This window comes from Capra hircus, chromosome 3 (assembly GCF_001704415.2).
Source record: "Capra hircus breed San Clemente chromosome 3, ASM170441v1, whole genome shotgun sequence".
Lineage (NCBI taxonomy): Eukaryota > Metazoa > Chordata > Mammalia > Artiodactyla > Bovidae > Capra > Capra hircus.
The window spans coordinates 52,163,265-52,177,834 of NC_030810.1; the positions used below are offsets into that span (position 1 = coordinate 52,163,265).

Below are 14,570 nucleotides of genomic sequence, written 5' to 3' on the forward strand. Positions count from 1 at the left end.
CTACCTCCTTCTGAAAAGAAATCACTTTTTATTAATTACTTTTTAAGTTAATTTTTCTTTATAACTTAGTTTTATCAGTTCTTTAAAAAACTTTACACAGGAATTATTCAGTGTATATTTTTTTAATCTCTGTCTTCTTCTATCCAACATTATGTTTGTAAGATTTAATCATGTTGTCACATGTAGCTATAGCTCATTTAGTTTCATTGCTATGTAATATTCCACTGTATGAATATACCATTACTTATTTCACTGTTGTTGAACTTTTGAGTTGTTGGCAGGTTATGGCAATTAGAGATAATATTGCTTAACAATTTTATATTTGTTTCTTAATAGAATTTTGGATATATTTTTATTGGGTACATAGGAATGGAATTTCTGAGTCATTAAGTATACCTTCAACTTTAGTAGATAATGACAAAATATTTGCCAAAATGTTTTTCAAAATGATTGTATCTACTAATTTACACTTACATCAGGAGTATATGAGAAGTCTTATTGCTCTTTTCCCAAACCTGATCTTGTCAGTTTAAAATTTTAGCTATAGTGGTTGGTAGATAATAGTACTTCATTGTGGTTTTAATTGGCATATTCTGTTAATGAGGTTGAATGTGCTTTCATATGTATATTTACCTTTTGAATATCTGCTTTTGTGAAAGTTTGCCCATTTTTCTATTGAGTTATCATTGTTTTTGATTTGTAGAGCTTCTCTTTATATAAACCCCTTGTTGATTCTCTGTGTTACAAATATTTCCCATTTTGTAATTGGCTTTTTTTACTCATTATTGTGGGGTAGACCTTGTTGGTGTGCCACCTACATCCTCTTGGTATTCACTTTAGTGTAAGGTATGCTTCTTTTTGCAAGCAGCTAAAACTTTCTACCTGAGGACTTTTCTCTGGTCCCAGGGAGACTAGTGAGTAATCAGTTGTTGCCTCAGTGCCCCAGTGATAGGTCTTGACCAGTACCGAATAGGAGTTGATGAATAAATACCCTATTTTCCTTACCTCTGGAAGTAGTTTCTTAAAAAAAAAAAAAAAAAGTTTATTTTCTTATTTGGTTGCACCATTCTTAGTTATGGTCCTCAGGATCTTCAGTTTTTGTCACAGCATGCAGAATCTTTAGATGCTGTCAGTGCAGACACATTTGAGAAAAGTGGTGGCCTTCAATAATTACTTCTGTTCTTTGTGTTCACTTTTTTCCTTTGAAAAACTCCAAAGGCTTGTCTTTTAATGCAGGGTGCTAGGTCTTCATGTGATGAAGCAGTTTTGAAGGTTTCATGGCTTCGTTGAATAGCCTGCTGCCACATATTATACAGAGCAGACTTGGAGAATGTGAATCACCTGTTGCAGTGAACCCGTAATTTAAGAAGGACTCTTGGTGTTTTAAGGGCAGCTTTTTTTGTTGGCAGTTTTATTAGAGTCTTCTGCTATCTCATCATTAGGTCTTTCCTGTTTCTCAAAGAAGCTCTCCAGTGGGGTTTGCTTTTTCACTCATCTTGGCTAGGGTTAGCTTGTGGGCTTACCAAAACTGTGATCAAGACAAATGCACAGTGTGGGAAAGAGTTGTCGATGGAGGTGGTAAATAAAATAATATGTGCCCATGCTCAGACTGAAATAAGTGTTGGATTCTGACTTAGAGCCTGCTACCAGATACAGCTGTGCAATTGAAGTACATCAATTCCTGTGCCTCTCTAAAGCCTGACACCAGATGCAGCTTGTCGCTTGCTACTCAGTGATAAGGTTTTGATGAGTCTGCAAGCAATTGATTTACTATGGTGGTTTCCCTGGTGGCTCTGATGGTAAAGAATCTGCATGCAATATGGGAGACCTGGGCTCGATCCCTGGGTTGGGAAAATCCCCTGGAGAAGGGATAGGCTTCCCACTCCAGTATTCTTGCCTGGAGAATGTCATGGACAGAGGAGCATGGTGGGCTACAGTCCTTGGGGCCTCAAAGAGTCGGACATGACTGAGAGACTTAAGCACAGCACATCATGCTTGCTTCATGTCATATATATATCTTCTGTGCAGTCAAACCTATCTGCCAGTGATAATCTATATTTGTCACCATTCCCCACCGCTAACATCACCACGTCAGTTCTTCCTCAGATCATCAGGCATTGAGATTCTTATATAAAGTGCCTTATATTCATAGTTCACAGTGGGTAGGGTTCACACTCCCATGAAAATCTTAATGCCACTGCTCCTCTGACAGGATTTAAAGCTCAGAAAGTAATGCAAGCAGTGGAGAGTGTCTATAAATACAGATGAAACTGCTTGCTTACCTACCAGTCACTTCCTGGTGTGTGGCCTGGTTCCTAGTAGGCCATTGATGACCCCAGACCTAGATGGTTCTCCTGCCTAGGTTAATAAATAAAAATGTTTGGAAAATGTAGGTGTGGAATGTTCAAAAGGAAAATTCATTCACATATTAAGTATTTATGGTGTCCACATTTGGATTTTTGTCTGAATAGGTTAATGCAGCTGAATCAAAGATAACAAATTTAATATACCTGAAACATACCTTGGAACTTGTGGATCCTTTAAAGGTAATTTATATGTGTGTGTCTTATACAAAACATGTCTAGCATCAGTTTTCTAAAAGTTTTTGTTTTGAAAAAATTTCACATTTAGAGTGTTTTAAGAATAGAATAATGAATTTCCATCTTTTCTCTCTTTCCACACACAGCACACACACATATTATTATCTTTATTATTACTCTTAATGAACAATTTGAGAATGAATTGCATTCTAAAGTGCATACATCCTATGAACAAAGATGTTCTCTAGCATCACTACAATATAATTTAAAAATTCAGGATATCTAACGCTGATAAAATACTATTGCAGTTGACTATTGCATAACATGAGGGTCAGGGCACCAACCCTCCCTACAGTTGAAATTCCACCTATAACTTACTCTTTGTATGTTCAGCTCCTCAGTGTCCACAGTTCCTCCATATCTGCAGTTCTACATCTATAAATTCAGTCAACTGCAGATCATGTGGTACTGTAGTATTTACTATTGAAAAAAATCCACCCATGAGTGGACCTGCACAGACACTTCAAACCCGTATTGTTCAAGGATTAACTGTAAACTATGCATAGCCTATAATGTATTCACATTTTTCCAATCGTTCTAATATTGTTCTTTATGGTAATTTTTTTTTTTTTTCCCTAATAGAGGATCCAGTCCAGGACCAGGCATTGTATTTAATGTCATGGTTCTTTATACTTCTGAAAAGTTTTTCAGCCTTTTTTTGTCTTTTATGATACTGACATCTTGAAGAGTAAGGGCCAGTTGTTTAATAGGATATTCCTGTTTGTGTGATGTTTCTTCATGATTAAATTTGGCTTATACATGTTTGACAGTAGTACTCTGTGAGCAATGTTGTATCTTTCTCAGTATCAAGAGGCACATGTCACTTTTTCCTTCTTGGTGATAATAACTTTGATCAATTACTTCACTATAAAGTTACAAGTAATCTTTGGAGAGATACCTTGAGACTGGGTAAATTTACTGGTCCTTGTCAAACTTTCACCCCTTGATTTTGGTATTTATTAATGACTCTTACCTGACATAAATGTGATGGTTATAAAATGATGATTTTTCTCATCTATTTTAAAATTCTATATGGTGTAAAACATTTGAAAAACTTTGAATTAAAAGAAGAATCACTTTTTAAAAATAAAAAATAATGAAAAGTATAGAAAAATTTTGTTATCAACTTTATTCTACTACAGACACATACAACAATTTGGCAAAATATTTCAAAAGTGTTATCATCTTTCTTAGAATGAAAGAAGTATAATAAATCATCCCCCCAAACTGATAACTGATGAAATACAAAATTTCAAACTTTTATATGTCTAAGGCAAAGTCAAAATGACAAAGTTAGGAAAATGTTATCACAAATGACAGAAAATCTTTCTATTATCATAAAACTTATGTAATTTTATGAGAAAATACTGGTGTGCCAATGGAAATGGAAAATGCCAAAAAATGGAACCAAGTAGTTAATAAGTAGTATCAAAAAATGTTCAACCTTACTAGTCAAAGAAATGCAAATTAATAGTTTTTTTCTTAATGGATTCAACTTACTGCTAATGTGAGAACAATGAGACAGGCAATTTCATAGATAGCTGGTAGGAGTAAAAATTATGCAGGAATTATAATAGGAATGCTTTACGACATATATCAATGTTTGATGCTGTTCAGAACATCAGACATCAAAACATTCTAGAAATTATTCAAAAGAACTGTTAAGAAATGTTGAGCAATATTTATGTCCAGTGATGGTCATTGCAGCATTGTTTATATTACTGTACATGGTGTAGAACTGTAATAATTAGGGGAAATGACTATTTGCTTTCCACAGGTGGAATATTATGACTTATTAAAAATTTTTACCATGAAGGGTTTCTAATGCTTATGATGTAGTATTAAGTGGTGGAGAAAAGGATTATATAATGATATAAATTTTTGATATGAAAAAGTGACAGCATATATACCATAATACTTGTCTTCGGAGGTATGATAGAATAATAAATGTGTTTCTTTATGCTTTTATGAATTACTTGTTTTTGTTGGTATGTAAATATTATTTTTCTATTAAAAACCACAAAAGTTACTTTTGCCATTGTCTCATAGAAAATAAAAATAAGGTAAAAATCAGATTGTCTATATTTTCTACTGTTTTCTGTTTATTCAAATAGTGACCACACATAGTTTCCATTAAGCAAAATAAGAATCCCTACTTTTGTCATATAAGAATGGAGAACTTGCTCTATTTACCAACATGCAAAACACTTTTTTAGTTTAATGTACATTTAACCCACATTTTGGAATTATACATAGAATACTCAGAATATATAATGGTAACTGTTTAAGTTACTATTGACAATAAGTAGTTTAAAGTTAGTGATTAGTTAGGAGACAAGAAAAATAAGTCATAATAGTAAACCAGTGGATGGTACTGTTTAGCCATGTGCTCTTTATCTGAAAATGGGCCAGATACAATCTGTTTTCACCTACATACATAAAATATCTTTTATGAGTATATAAATAAGAAAATAAAGCAGGAAAGTACTTGGTAAAATGTAAAGTACTAAACAAGTCTAAATGTTTTGTTTCAATAATGTTATAATTTATTATCCTTAACTATGTTTATCTTATTCTTTAATAGATTACTCTGAAGAACTGTAACACACCTTTATTAAGAGCTTATTATGGTTCCTTGGAAGATAAGAGGTCTTTGTCATTCAACTGTTAATAAAATAGCAGATTATTCCTTTCTTCCTGATCTTTACTGATTTTAAGAACTCTATTTGTATTCTGTAGGACAATTATTTAAGTGTTGGTTAACAAAAACTTTATTAAAAATTTATTTATATATTACATTTTATAAATAACAATAGGGTAACAGCATAATTTTTGTTAGTGGACAATTAGAATAGCATTAAAAATTGGAATCATGCAAAATTTTGATGTTTCTTTTTTAAGCTATTCTCCATGGAAAAACTTGCAAATCTAAAAATATATTAGTCTCTTATGTTAAATCATAAGGACCTAATGTAATAAAAATAGTCTATATGAATACTGAGTAATATCTAATTACAGTTTAATTTTAGTATTGTGTTTAGCAGTGGCACCTTGTTTCTTGACCAAAAAGACTCATGATACTTAAAAACTGTTATTTTATTGATTCAAGATTCTCACCTTGTGTGAGGTCACAAAATGAGGTTAATAATATAACTGAATTATTACAGGTAGATATAGAACAGAATAAAATAGAAGGTTAGGAAAATAGGTATTATCAGACTTATAGTTTGCATGATCACTATAGTAAGTTGTTATACTGTCTCACAATATGTTTGGTCTCTCTTGCCCCAGCTGAGGGCAAGGACCCTATGTTAATTCTTCTTTGACTCCTTGCACCTAACACAATGCTCATGGTATAAGTAAATGTTAAATGAGCCAATGAGCATGAAACCAGAATTTTATAATAGTGATTCAGGGATATATTTTTATATTCACACACACAATTAGTTTGTATAGTTTGGGAGATCTACTAGCCATTGTAGGATTATCCTTGGTGATGTCATTTTTTTTAGGGAAGTACTTAGGACTGACAAAATAGTTTAAAATTGGTGTAGTCAGAGTCCTAGCTTATATAGTTTCATATCTGTATTATTTAACTATTTTTTGCAAAATAATTTTCAACAATAATTTTAAGAATATATGGTATTTGCTATCATTAACATATTCAAATTGCAAATTAAAATAACTGACTTATTACCTATAATTTCATTTTCAGGTTTGGAATCATACTTGACAAGATTAAAACAGTAATTAATGATGATGCAAGATACATGAAGGGATGCCTGAACATGAGGACTCAGAAGTGCTATGCAGTGAGGTCTAACATAAATGAATTTCTTGACATAGCCAGAAGAACATATACAGAGATTGTAGATGACATAGCAGGTAGTTTAAGTACTTGAGCATATGTTTTCTGATTTTTAGAAATAAAGCTGTTTTAGGATATGCTTTTTTTTTTTTTTGCTGATGATATTAACCAGGCATAGTTTAATTTTATTTTTTGTTACCATAACAACAGATAAGATTAAAATGTATTATCGTCAAAGGAGCCTTTAAAAAAAAAAATAAAGATCTCAAAATGTTAAAATATATCACTTCTTTTTTCCAAAGTTAAATATAGAGTGTCTTCAAATTTAAATATAGGGTTACATGAACACTTGGAGAGTAGTTTTTACCTTAGTACAATGTTGCATATAAATTATGTGAAGAATACTGTCTTTCAGTGCTAATGAGTTTCAGTGGAGGAAGAGATATTTTTGTCTGGGACAGGCAGTATTTGCAAGCCAGTACAGTAATTCATTTAATGAGTTTATTAATCTCCTAGTAAATATAGTAAAAAATCCTAGTAAAATCTCTCAGTAAAAAATCTCCTAGGTACTGGGAATACATAGTGAACAGAACAAATTCCCTGTCCTCATAAAGCTATAATAATAGTATAGACAGGTAATAAACATACAAACATATTTATGTATATATATGTGTATATCCATATTGCTATATAAAGTATATTAATTATATATAGTGCATAATTTCACATAGATGTAAGGTAAGTGAAGAAAAAATAGAGGGATCAGAGAATGACTGGGTGTGGAGGCATACAAGATGGGAATGTTTTTAGTACATAAAATAGCCTAAAAAGGAATTCCACCCCCTCTTTCTTTTTTTGTACTTTAGTTTAGTACAAACTAAAGCACAATGGCCTGAAGAAGCCTTAGAGGATGAGTGAGGAAATTTGTTAGGATGGAATAAGGCATTTCCTTACAGAACTAGTAAGAGACAATATGGTCAGAAATGTAGTCTGGGGATCAGAATTTAGTTTTTGAAGGTCAGTTTGGAGGTTTTTCCCAAGGAGAATGTAGAGGCAGTGAGATATTTTTGCTCTGTGGAGTGAAATTGATCAGGAAGATGTGTTGAATGAATTTGAATGGAGCAACGGAAAGAGGAACTATTTTAAGCTACTACAAGTTAACACAGCAGGTGTATCTGAGAAAAGAGAAATATGAAGGTTAAAGGAAGAATTGATAAGAGTTAATCATTGAGTAGATATGGCCATGGTAAAGTAAAGAGAAATGTAGCCACTGGTGCTAATTGAAATGATTAGCCTGAGAATGGTGATACTACTGAGAAAAAACAAGAAAATTCTTGGACGAACCATTTTGAGGAATAAAGCTGTTAGTTTTTTGAAGTAATATTCAAATAGTTAATGGTCATCATGTTAAAAATATAATGTTAGAAATTTAGAACTCTGTAGTGAGTGTGCAATTGATAGGAAGATTTGGACGTTTTAGGAATTTTATGTGATAAAACACCTATTTCCTTTTTGGAATATTTTGCCTTGTAAAGTATGCTTTTTAGAGGGAATTTCTTATTGTGAATTAATTATTGCAATAATTTATATAACTTTTTTCCTTTTATTTTCTTTCTAGCTTTATTGAGATAATTTATATACAGCACTGTATAAGTTTACAGTATACATAATAATAATTTGATTTATATACCTCATGAAATGATTATCACAATAAGTTTAATAAATATCTATCCTAATATGGATATAAAATTAAATAATAAAATAATATTTTTTCCTGTGATAAGAACTCTTAGAAATTTCTCTGTTAACAACTTTCATATATAACATATGTGCATGGCTGTGTGCGTCCATGTGCTCAGTTGCTTAGTGGTGTCCTCTTAGTTAACTGTAGCCAGCCATGTACAGCAGTGTTAATTATGCTTATCATGTTGTTCATTGCATCTTTAGTACTTACTTATAACTAGAATTTGTGCTTTTTGACTGCCTTTGTCTAATCCCCTCTCCCCTTACCCTTGCCTCTGGTAACCTCAAATTTGATCTCCTTTTTTCTGAGTTTTTTTTTTTTTTTTAAGAATGATTGACTTACAACATTATGTTAGTTCCTATTACACAAAATAGTGATTCAATATTTCTATACATTTCAAAATGATCACCATGTCTAGTTATGATCTGTCACCATACAAAAATATTACATAGTTATTGACCGTATTACCCACAGTGTACACATTTCATACTTGTGTTGCACCTGGAAATTTATACCTTTTAATTTCCCTCATTATTTCTTTCCCCTCCTTCCCTCTGACAACTACCTGATTGTTCTCTGTAGCTATGACTATGTTTCTGTTCAGTTATGTTTATTCATTTGTTTTGTTTTCTAGATTCCACATATAAGTGAAATCATACAGTATTTGTCTTTCTTTGTGTGACTTATTTCACTTAGCTTAATACCCTCTAGGTCTATCCATGTTATCACAAATGACAAGATTTCATTTTTTTATGGCAGTTAGCCAGATGATAGCATAATACACACACGCACGCACACACACACACACACACACACACACACACACACACACACGGGCTTCCCTGGGTGGTTCAGTGGTAAAGAACCTGCCTGCCAATGCAGGAGATGAGGGTTTGATCCCTGGGAAGATCCCCTGGAGAAGGAAATGGCAACCTATTCCAGTACTGATTCCCTGTGAAATCCCTTGCACAGAGGAGGCTGGTGTGCTATAGTCTGTGGGGTCACAAAAAAGTTGGACATGACTTATCTACTGAACAACAACAAATACGCATACCCACACACCACTTCTTTATTCATCTATTGATGGGCAGTAAGGTTGCTTTCATATTTTGGCTATTGTAAACAATGCTGCAGCAAACAAAGGGATGTGTATTTTTATTTAATACCTAGGAGTGGAATTGCTGGATCATATGGTTAGTTCTATCTTTGATTTTTAAAAATATTTATTTTTATTGAAGTATAGTTGATTTACCTATTTTTAAGTTTTTGAGAACTCTCCACACTTTTCTGTAGCAGCTGCACCGATTTACATTCCCACCAACAGTGTACCAGGGTTTTGTTTTCTCCACATCTTCACCAACACTTGTTCTTTGTTGTCTTTTTGGTAATAGTTATTCTATAGGTGTGAGGTGATATCTCATTGTGATTTTGATTTGCATTTTGGTGATGATTACTGATGTTGAGCATCTTTTCATGTGACTGTTGACCATCTGTATGTCTTCTCTGGAAAAATGTCTATTGAGATCTTCAGCCCGATTTTAAATGAATTTTTTTTTTCATATTAAGTTGTATGAGTTCATTGTATATTTTGGATATTAACCCTTTATAAGATATATCATTGCAAATGTCTTCTCCCATTCAGTAGGCAGCCTTTTTGTTTTGTTAATGATTTTCTTCACTGTACAAAAGTTATTAGTTTGATATAGTCCCATTTGTTTATTTGTGCTTTTTTTTTAACTTTTATTTTTATTTTATTTTTTTTTGTTTTGTTTTTTATTTTTTAAATTTTAAAATCTTTAATTCTTAAATGCATTCCCAAACATGACCCCCCCTCCCACCTCCCTCCCCACAACATCTCTCTGGGTCATCCCCATGCACCAGCCCTATTTCCCTTGCATGAACAGACATATCCAAAAACGTATTACTAAGACTGATGTCAGAGCTTACTGCCTGTTTTCTTCTAGAAATTTTATAGTTTCCAGTTTTATATTTAAGTCTTTAATCCATTTTGAATTTATTTTTGTGCATGGTGTGAGAGTAGTCCAGTTTAATTCTTGTAGCTGTCTAGTTTTCCCACCACCATTTATTGAAGATGCTGTGTTTTCACTATTGTATATTTTTGCCTCCTTTGTCATAGGTTAATTGCCCGTATTACTGTGCATTCATTTCTGGGTTCTCTGGTCTTTTGATCTATGTGTCTGTTTTTGTGTTGGTACCATACTGTTTTGATTACTGGAGCTTTGCAGTATAGTTTGAAATCAAGAAACATGATACTTCCAGCTTTGTTTTTCTTTTTCTAGATTGTTTTGGCTTTTCAATGTCTTTTGTGTTTCCATGCTAATTTTAGACTTATTCTGTGAAAAAGGCTAGTGATATTTTGATATGGATTGCAGTGAATCTAAACATTTTTTTCAGTACTATAGTCATTTTAGCAATATTAATTCTTCCAATCAGTGAACATGATATATCTTTCTATCCATGTTGTCTTCAGTTTCTTTCATCTGTGTCTTATAGCTTTCTAAGTACAAATTAACAGATTTATGTATATTAATTTTGTATCCTGCAATTTATTGAATTCATTGGTGAGTTCTAATTTAACTCACCAATGTTTCTTTGATAGAGTCTTTAGGGTTTTCTATGTATAATATCACATAAGTGAAACGAATATTAAGTAAACTCCAATATTCCTAACATAGAGGTTATACTGGGGGAAAACCACTAGACCATTCAGGTATGACCTAAATCAAATCCCTTATGATTATACAGTGGAAGTGAGAAATAGATTTAAGGGACTAGATCTGATAGATAGAGTGCCTGATGAACTATGGACGGAGGTCCGTGACATTGTACAGGAGACAGGGATCAAGACCATCCCCAGGGAAAAGAAATGCAAAAAAGCAAAATGGCTGTCTGGGGAGACCTTACAAATAGCTGTGAAAAGAAGAAAAGCAAAAAGCAAAGGAGAAAAGGAAAGATATAAGCATCTGAATGCAGAGTTCCAAAGAATAGCAAGAAGAGATAAGAAAGCCTTCCTCAGCGATCAATGCAAAGAAATAGAGGAAAAGAACAGAATGGGAAAGACTAGAGGTCTCTTCAAGAAAGTTAGAGATACCAAGGGAACATTTCGTGCAAAGATGGGCTTGATAAAGGACAGAAATGGTCTGGACCTAACAGAAGCAGAAGATATTAAGAAGAAGTGGCAAGAATATACAGAACTGTACAAAAAAGATCTTCACGACAAAGATAATCATGATGATCACTCATCTAGAGCCAGACATCTTGGAATGTGAAGTCAAGTGGGCCTTAGAAAGCATCACTAGGAACAAAGCTAATGGAGGTGGTGGAATTCCAGTGGAGCTATTTCAAATCCTGAAAGATGATGCTGTGAAAGTGCTGCACTCAATATGCCAGCAAATTTGGAAAACTCAACAGTGGCCACAGGACTGGAAAAGGTCAGTTTTCATTCCAATCCAAAGAAAGGCAATGACAAAGAATGCTCAGACTACTGCACAATTGCACTCATCTCACATGGCAACCCACTCCAGTACTCTTGCCTGGAAACTCCCATGGACGGAGAAGCCTGGTGGGCTGCAGTCCATCGGGTTGCTGAGGGTTGGACACGACTGAGTGACTTCACTTTCACTTTTCACTTTCATGCATTGGAGAAGGAAATGGCAACCCACTCCAGTGTTCTTACCTAGAAAATCCCAGGGATGGGGGAGCCTGATGGGCTGCCATCTCTGGGGTTGCACAGAGTCGGACATGACTGCAGCGACTTAGCAGCAGCAGCAGCAGCACATGATAGTAAAGTAATGCTCAAAATTCTCCAAGCCAGGCTTCAGCAATACATGAACCGTGCACTTCCAGATGTTCAGGCTGGTTTTCAAAAAGGCAGAGGAATCAGAGATCAAATTGCCAACATCCGCTGGATCATGGAAAAAGCAAGAGAGTTCCAGAAAAGCATCTATTTCTACTTTATTGACTATGCCAAAGCCTTTGACTCTGTGGATCACAATAAACCGGAAAATTCTGAAAGAGATGGGAATACCAGACCACCTGACCTACCTCTTGAGAAACCTATATGCAGGTCAGGAAACAGCAGTTAGAACTGGACATGGAACAACAGACTGGTTCCAAATAGGAAAAGGAGTACGTCAAGGCTGTATATTGTCACCCTACTTATTTAACTTCTATGCAGAGTACATCATGAGAAATGCTGGGCTGGAAGAAGCACAAGCTGGAATCAAGATTGCGGGGAGAAATATCAATCACCTCAGATATGCAGATGACACCACCCTTATGGCAGAAAGTGAAGAGGAACTAAAAAGCCTCTTGATGAAAGTGAAAGAGGAGAGTGAAAAAGTTGGCCTAAAGCTCAACATTCAGAAAACGAAGATCATGGCATCTGGTCCCATCACTTCATGGGAAATAGATGGGGAAACAGTAGAAACAGTGTCAGACTTTATTTTTTTGGGCTCTAAAATCACTGCAGATGGTGATTGCAGCCATGAAATTAAAAGACGCTTACTCCTTGGAAGGAAAGTTATGACCAACCTAGATAGCATATTGAAAAGCAGAGACATTACTTTGCCAACAAAGGTCCATCTAGTCAAGGCTATGGTTTTTCCTGTGGTCATGTATGGATGTAAGAGTTGGACTGTAAAGAAAGCTGAGCGCTGAAGAATTGATACTTTTGAACTGTGGTGTTGGAGAAGACTCTTGAGAGTCCCTTGGAGTGCAAGGAGATCCAACCAGTCCGTTCTAAAGAAGATCAGTCCTGGGATTTCTTTGGAAGGAATGATGCTAAAAGTGAAACTCCAGTACTTTGGCCACCTCATGCAAAGAGTTGATTCATTGGAAAAGCCTCTGATGCTGGCGGGGGATTGGTGGCAGGAGGTGAAGGGGATGACAGAGGATGAGATGGCTGGATGGCATCACCTACTCAATGGATGTGAGTGTGAGTGTGAGTGAACTCCGGGAGTTGGTGATGGACAGGGAGGCCTGGCGTGCTGCAGTTCATGGGGTCGAACACGACTGAGAGACTGAACTGAACTGAACTCTAGTTTTGGTTTTATTATTTTGGTTTTTGCAATTTCTTTACTTTCAAAATATTTCTCTGAATGACCACCTTTTTACTATAGTGTTTTTTTCTTAAAAGAATACTTAACCACATATTTTAGATGTCAAGAATTGTTAGAGTTTAAAAGTATACAAAGGAAACCTCATGCCCTGTTGGTGGGAATGTAAATTGTTGCAGCCATTATGAAAAACAGTATAGAGCTTCCTTGAAAAAACTGAAAATAGAACTACCGTATGATCCAGCAATCATACTTCTGGGTATATATCCTGGAAAAACAAAAACTCTAATTTGGAAAGATATATGCACTCCAGTGTTCCTAACAGCATGTTCCTGACAGACATGGAACAAACACAAGTGCCCATCTAGCTTAAGAAAATGTGGTATATATATAATAGAATATAATTAAGCCATAAAAAAGAACAATATTGACAGTTGCAGCAACATGGATGGACCTAGAGAATATTAGCCTTAGTGAAATAAGTCAGACAAAGGCAAATACTATATATCGCATTTATGTGACATCTAAAAACCAATACAAATTAATCTATATGCAAAATGGGAGCAGACTCACAAACAGAAAACAGATTCATAGTTACCAAAAAGGAGAGGGAAGGAGAGAGGGACAAATTAGGACTGTGGGATTAACAGATTCAAACTACTATACACAAAATAGATAAGTGGTAAGAATTTACTATATAACAGAGAAGTATATTCAGTCTGTAATAGCTTATAGTGGAGTATAATCTGCAAAAAACCCTACTGAATCACTATGTTGTACATATGAAACTAATGCAGTATTTAAAACAACTGTGTGTGTGTGTGTGTGTGTGTGTGAGCGTGCGCGTGCGTGCACACTCTCTGTTGCCCAGTCGTGTCTGACTGCATCCCCATGGACTGTAGCCTGCCAAGCTCCTCTGTCCATGGGATTTCCCAGGCAAGAATACTGGACTGGGTTGCCATTTTCATATTTCAGTTAAAAGAAAAGAGTAATAAGAGCTTCCTACTTGTATATAAATAAAGAAAAGTTAGTGACTTTTTTAAACATGAAGAGTGATTTACTCACAACATTTTTTTTTTCGTTTTTGTTTTTCTTGTTTCTGGCCACTAGGAATGATAACACAGCTTGCAGAAAAATACAGTCTTCCTTTAAGGACAAGTTTTAGCTCTGCTCGAGGATTTTTCATTCAGATGACTACAGATTGTACAGTCCTACCCAATGATCAACTTCCTTCTGAGTTTATTAAGGTTCATTTTAGAATTCTGGTTAGGAAATTATTGTTTCTGATTTTACAGAATTGCACTTACATATTTTCAGGCACTTATTGTGTATTACATGAT

The 14,570-nt window shown here is 34.5% G+C and overlaps 1 protein-coding gene across 1 annotated transcript in view; it reads left to right on the forward strand.

Moving 5' to 3' along the window:
• MSH4 (mutS homolog 4) overlaps positions 1 to 14,570 on the forward strand; it is an 85,743-nt gene that overhangs the window by 42,519 nt on the left and 28,654 nt on the right. Inside the window, exons 9-12 of the mRNA XM_018045570.1 lie at positions 2,472 to 2,546; positions 5,185 to 5,249; positions 6,316 to 6,485; positions 14,341 to 14,477. Of these exons, the coding sequence (XP_017901059.1) occupies positions 2,472 to 2,546; positions 5,185 to 5,249; positions 6,316 to 6,485; positions 14,341 to 14,477 (447 nt within the window). The remainder of the gene's footprint in view (positions 1 to 2,471; positions 2,547 to 5,184; positions 5,250 to 6,315; positions 6,486 to 14,340; positions 14,478 to 14,570) is intronic.